Source organism: Auxenochlorella protothecoides, assembly GCF_000733215.1.
Source record: "Auxenochlorella protothecoides strain 0710 unplaced genomic scaffold scaffold72, whole genome shotgun sequence".
In the NCBI taxonomy this organism is placed as follows: Eukaryota; Viridiplantae; Chlorophyta; class Trebouxiophyceae; order Chlorellales; family Chlorellaceae; genus Auxenochlorella; species Auxenochlorella protothecoides.
Window position 1 is genome coordinate 5,137 of NW_011934305.1, and position 6,115 is coordinate 11,251.

Here is a 6,115-nt window from a genome sequence, read left to right on the forward strand (position 1 = left end):
AGTGGTGACAGGCAGAGATACCGGCCTACAGGGGCATTGGGAGATGTTAGAACGAGCCTTCCAAAGAAGGAGCGTTGCCTCATCGAGCAGAACATCAACCCTGATTGTCCAGTCTCCCTGCTGGTGAGGCTGATTCTTTCACACAGGACTGTCCATGTTGCAGGCATCAGCATGTCCCGAGTCCCTGATGTGATCCTGGGCGAGGCGCGGGCTCACGCTACCGCCTTCACCGAGAACAAAGGCTCTGGTGTAACCCAGGAGAGGAATGGCCTTGGGTCGGAAGCCTGTGCGCCAGGGTTTTCTTCTATAACCATGGATGGATGCCCTTGCTTGTCACTTATGTCCTCAGAACTTCATGTTTTGGATTAGGCGAGTGCTCGCAGGAGCGAGCACAACCCTGCGCATGGTCTGACACCTCAGTGGCATGCAGGACATCGTCTCCCGACACTCCGTTCTTCAGAAACCCCCCTGCATCCTCTCCATGTTTCTCCTGTCAGCTGTCCTTGCCTGCCTTGTATGTGACACATGGGCCTTGGCAGGCAAGCCCCCTCCCTTCCCGTCCCCCACCCTGTGTGAAGATCGGGCGCTGGCCCAACCCCAGGTCCCCATACGCAGTCTGCCAGGGAACACCCCCCCTTCACACACACAGGGTCAGTGCAGGAGGGCCGAGGGCGCGTCATGGCCGCCGTGCGTGGAAGACGCCCCAGCAGTGCTCGCCTGCGTGGGCGCGCTCAAGCTTGGCCTCCCACCCGGCCACCATGTCGGCGTGCTCCCGCTCCGAGAAGCGCGCCACAAACTCGTCGCGGCGCTCCCGCAGGCGCTCCAGCTCGGCGCCCAGCGTGGCGACGAATCGCGGCGTTTCGTCCCGCGCAGACAGCACCTCAAACCCCGCGGCGGAGAGCAGGGCCGCGTACTCGGCCACCGCCACCAGGTCGTACCCCCGGTCGTCGATGTAGGCGGAGAAGCCCGGGGAGGGCGGGCCGCCGCCGCGGCAGTAGTCCGTGACCAGGAGCTGGCCGCCGGGGCGCAGTGCGCGCAGCAGGCGGGAGAACAGCGCCGGCTTGTCGTGGATGTGGAGCAGGGAGTCACGTGTGAAGACCGCGTCGAAGGAGGCCTCGGGCAGCGCGCGTCTCGTGGCGTCGCTCACCTCCAGGGACACCTGCGCACGCGTGGGGCAAGGGGGGCTGAGGGGGTGAGGCCCGCAGCGTGTGGCACGGGGTGCCGGGGAGCAGGGCCGCTGCGTGGGGGCTGCTGATGCCTCCTTGCCCGCAGGCAAACCCGAGACTCGACTGGCAGGCTGCAGCACCCCAGGGATTGTCTGAGGGAGCCCCAGGCCCTAGCAGCCGCAATCTGCTGCCTTCATGCAGCTGCGCTCTGCGCAGGCCTGGCAAGAGTCGGGGGGGGGGCAGGCAGGTTGTCCAAGGTGCGCAGTCCCGCCCAGCCTTCCCAAACCCCACCCTCCATCCCACCCAGCCGCCGGCTCGCCTTGTCGCCGTTGCCCGAGGCGGCGGCCCGTTCCAGGGCCGTCAGGATCATGTTGGCCGACAAGTCTATCCCGTACACATAGCAGCCAAGGGTGCGGGCCAAATGGAAGGCGCTGCCGCCGACGCCGCAACCCACGTCCAGCACGTGTGCGTCGGGGTTGAGGCCCAGCCGCGCCGCTAGCTCCTGCGTCAGCCGCTCGCCGCCGGGCGAGATGAAGCCCTGGCCAAACACAAACTCGTAGCGCGCGATGCTGCCCGCGGTGTAGCGCTGGCCGTCCAGGAAGTGCCGGTCGACGCGGAAGGCCGTGGGCGCGGGCTTAATGATCTGTGTGTGCGTACCGAGGGTTTGTCATACAAAAGGTCCATGGACTGGAGCTCAGGCTTGGTGCCCAGGTCTGCAGGAACATTGCCTGCTGTCCGTGGGATGCCAAGAGCATGGAAATTCAATGTAATCTGGCCCACTGAGATGCAAGGGGCGGGTGTCCCTGCCGTGAAAGCCAAGGCGGGGGGCCCCGTCCTGGGGTGTGGCAGCAAGCACACGCTGGTGGTACGGGCGCAAAATCTGGGTGGCTGTAGGTCTCACACCTGGCCCCCTCCCTTTGCTTGCGCCGGAGGCCACCCGCCACGGACACCCCACCCCCTCCACTCTCAAGCACACATACCTTGCGCCACTTCCAGCAGACTTGGTTCTGGTTCTGCTTGACACGCACGTATGTGTCCACGCTCTTGCAGCACACCAGGTCGAACACCGCGACGCGGCCGTCTGGCTGCACCACCTCGCACTCGTCGAAGATTTTGAAGTACTCGCGGGGATTGCGGTAGTGGGTGGGGTTGCTGCCGCGCGCCTTGTCGCCAGACTGCCTGAAGCAGGACTCGCGGAAGAAGACCGTGCCCCCGACCTTGACCCAGGTGAGCATGTTGTGAGCCAGCTTGGCCACCTCGTCGTCGGCAAGGTACATGAGCAGCCAGTTGGAGAACACCAGGTCGGCACAGCCGGCGGGCAGGTCCAGCTCGGTGGCATCGCCGCACCTGCACGGTGTCGGGACCAAGTACACGGGGGATGGGAGTGCGTGGCGGCTGGGTCGTCCAGCAACTCAGGCAGCTGCACATTCACGAGCTGGAGTCCTTGACAGACGAGATTTTTCAGTACCGCAACGGGGGCCTCATCGCCTTGCCCAGGGACCTTGAAGCACAACCACCACGACGTACAGCTCCTGTTCCTCAGTAAAAACCCACCGGAAGTCGATGTTGCCCAGGTGACCATTGTCCACCCTGTTCTGCTCAATCAGGTTGGGCATGAAGTCCAGTGCCACCACACTGCGTGCCTCCTCCGCCAAGGGGCGGGTGAATCGCCCGATGCCAGCACCCAGTTCCACAACATCCAGGCCGTCCACAGACCCCAGGAGCTTGAGCACCTGCTCGCGGGGGTGTGGACCCTCAGAGTGACAGCTTGCCCTAGAGCCACGTCAGCAGTCACGGCAACGAGACCCACGACACACCTCTGGCCTTTCCAGTTTGTCAATATCCGCAGCCTGGCTGTCGAGCATCATCGACTCCACCGTGGCGTTGCTCGAGTGCTCCGCCCAGTAGCTCTTCTGGGCTTCTCGTTCCTGGGGAGTTCCCATGGCAGCAGTGGCGGCTCGTACCCTCTGGCGACGGCCGATGCGGGATACCGTCGAGTTCACGACAAATACTGCGAGGTCAGCGGGTATGCTCCCGATCAATCCGCAGGGAAGCTGGATCGATATATCCAGTGGGGGGGCGACGTCTGTCGCCAGCAGAGCGCGCTACGAAAGCACGAAAATCTATGCAGCAGCGAGTCGGAAACCCGAAAACCAGTCCTTCCCCACGACACAAACCCGGCGTCATCGCACTCGGTGCTGCTGGAAGCTGTTCTGCGTAATTTGAAGTAAGGGTGGTCGCAGCAATGGCCTCCAAGGCCTCCTTCATGCGCAGGACGTCCGCGAACCCGGTCGGCCTCACCAGGTAGGAGTCGGAGGAAATCACTTTCAAGCCACTTCCCTCAAGCACCTGTACCACATCTCGGAAGGATGCGCCCGCAATGCAGCCTCAAGAATATCCACTTGAGCTCGATAGACCTCCCTCACCTCGACGGCGGACTGAAGGAGGGCGTTAGCCCCGACGTCCAGCGACAAATCGAGGTGTGCCAATGGCAATGAGGTCACGTCTTGGCCCGCGATGTGTCTCTGGGGGCTGGATCAGGATCCGTTTGCCCCCCCTGTCCCCTACCAGGCATTGGTCGACCAGGCAAGGTCCGAGTTTCCTGACTATGCAGGGTCCAACTTGCTGTAAGTAGGCCCTCCCTGGTGTGTTGGACGGGGCAATCTCACAGGATTCAAGCACTGTTGCATGCCCGCCTGGGACTAGGGCCATGCCCTGGCTCCTACACGAAACACCCCTGTGTGGCCCTCAGGATCTGCCGCATGCTGGCCCCTGGAACATGGCGGGGTGGCCAGGCTGCATGCCATCTGGCCACCATTGCAGCACACAACCCCCCCCCACCACCCTTAAACCCCCCCACACAACACCACAGGTCTGACGTGCTGGACATCAGCAGCCCCCTGAACGATGCCGCCAGCGCCATCGTGGACGACTCCTTCCTCCGCTGCTTCACCTCCGCCGTGGACGAGCCCTGGAATTGGAACTTCTACCTGCTCCCCCTCTGGATCCTGGGCGTCGTCCTGCGCAACGCAATCATCTTCCCCCTGCGCCTGCTCACCCTCCTCCTGGGCGCCCTCGTCTTCATCGTGGCCTTCATGGTTGCGGAGGCCCTGCCCGCAAAGCACCGCACCCTGGCCGAGCGCAGGGTGGTGCAGTTCATGGCCCAGATCTTCGTCACCTCCTGGACAGGCATGCGGGAGGGGGAATGTTCTGTGGTTGGCAAACTGAGCAGAGGGGCTGTGTATGGGGTGTTTGAAGAGTTCATGGCTGTCTCGGCACACGCTGACGCAGCGGTGCGCGCTGTCATCCCACATTGGGTAGATTCCACGACGCAGCGTCCTCATCGCCCTCTGTGCATCGAGCCCACCCGGCCATCACCAGACAGCCCTTTCGGGGCCATCCGTGTCCCAGCACGCACTGTCACCCCCCCACCACCACTCTGGGCATGTCTCCTACCCTCCAACAACCTCACTCCCCCCATAAAATCCCGCTTTCCCGCGCAGGCGTGATCCGGTACCACGGGCCCCGCCCCGTCTCCACGGCCAACCGCGTGTGGGTGGCCAACCACACCTCCATGATCGACTACGCGGTGCTGTGCGCCTACACGCCCTTTGCCGCCATCATGCAGCTCCACCCCGGCTGGGTGGGCCTGTTCCAGAAGCGCTACCTCAACTCCCTGGGCTGCCTGTATTTCAACCGCACGCAGGCCAAGGACCGGACGCTGGTGCACCAGCGCATGCGCGACCACGTGGCCGACCCCAACTCCATGCCCCTGCTCATCTTCCCGGAGGGCACCTGCGTGAACAACGAGTACTGCGTCATGTTCCGGAAGGGAGCCTTCGACCTCGGCGCCACGGTCTGCCCCATCGCCATCAAGTACAACAAGATCTTCGTGGACGCGTTCTGGAACAGCAAGCGCCAGTCCTTCACCGCTCACCTGCTCAAGATCATGCGTTCCTGGGCGTTGGTCTGCGACGTCTACTTCCTGGAGCCGCAGAGCAAGCAGCCGGGGGAGAGCTCCCAGGAGTTTGCCGAGCGCGTGCAGGCCATGATCGCGAAGCGGGCGCGGCTCACGGTCGCGCCCTGGGACGGCTACCTCAAGTACTACAACCTGGCCGAGAAGGTGCGGGCCGAGGGGCAGAGGTTTGCTGGCGGTGCGTCGGGCGGCTGTTCCAGATTGGCAGCCGGAAGGGGGGACTGGAAGAGCTTGCCAGCATGCCCGTACAGGGGCCCACTTGTGGTGTCGGGAAGGTACCCGCTGACAATGTGTGTGATGGCTGGTGTGGGTTGAGAGTCTGTCTGAATACGTTCCCACCCTCCCATCCCACCCCCATCCCCCTCACCCCCATCCCCCTCAACGCACAACAGCACCCCGATCTGATTGAGAGCCAGCGGCGGACCTACAGCGCCATCATCAGCAAGCATGTGGTGCCGCTGTGATCCGGGAGGTCGATGAAAGCGTCGGAAGCCAAAGGAAGAGGAGCGGGACGCTCTCCTCACATCCGGCAGCCATCCCTGGCCAATATTTCCGCCACAAGTATGCCCCAAACCCAGAGCTTCAGCCCTTGAGCCACGATTGCACAGCACTGGAGCCCCACGCCGCAAGACAGGAGCTCATGCCCTTCCTGCCTGGCCGCCCCTTGTCACGGCCACAGGCCACATTTTTCGAGGCCCGGCTGTTTTCCCCCTCCTGTGCCGGTGTCGTGCCCCAGCATCTTGTTATGAGGTCTTTCATGTCTGGCTCGAGAGTCGAGGTTACTGGGCAGGAGTGAGGGGTATGCCATGGTGCAGTCATGCTGAGGGGATGGCGCCATGGACCACTTGACACGATCATGACGGGCAAAGGTGACCGCGCTCCCGCCCTGATACCCCTGGCTGCCAAGGACTCCAGCCCGCCCACACGCTGCCCAGCCTGAGGATGTCCAGGTCTGGCGACACCCGGCAGCAGC

General features: G+C 63.5%; 2 protein-coding genes across 2 annotated transcripts; one reads left to right on the plus strand and one right to left on the minus strand.

The window, feature by feature from the left end:
- Window positions 1–676: 676 nt before the first annotated feature.
- On the minus strand, window positions 677–3,109 carry F751_5852 (Phosphoethanolamine N-methyltransferase; the record flags this gene model as incomplete). The annotated part of the gene is made up of 5 exons (XM_011401674.1): window positions 677–1,159; window positions 1,453–1,809; window positions 2,147–2,513; window positions 2,721–2,899; window positions 2,984–3,109. The coding sequence occupies 5 exons, from the start codon at window positions 3,107–3,109 to the stop codon at window positions 677–679; spliced, it is 1,512 nt and encodes a 503-aa protein (XP_011399976.1).
- A 302-nt stretch (window positions 3,110–3,411) lies between these two features.
- F751_5853 (Glycerol-3-phosphate acyltransferase 3) lies at window positions 3,412–5,606 on the plus strand (the record flags this gene model as incomplete). The annotated part of the gene is made up of 4 exons (XM_011401675.1): window positions 3,412–3,470; window positions 4,039–4,373; window positions 4,670–5,289; window positions 5,535–5,606. The coding sequence occupies 4 exons, from the start codon at window positions 3,412–3,414 to the stop codon at window positions 5,604–5,606; spliced, it is 1,086 nt and encodes a 361-aa protein (XP_011399977.1).
- Between the last annotated feature and the right edge of the window lie 509 nt (window positions 5,607–6,115).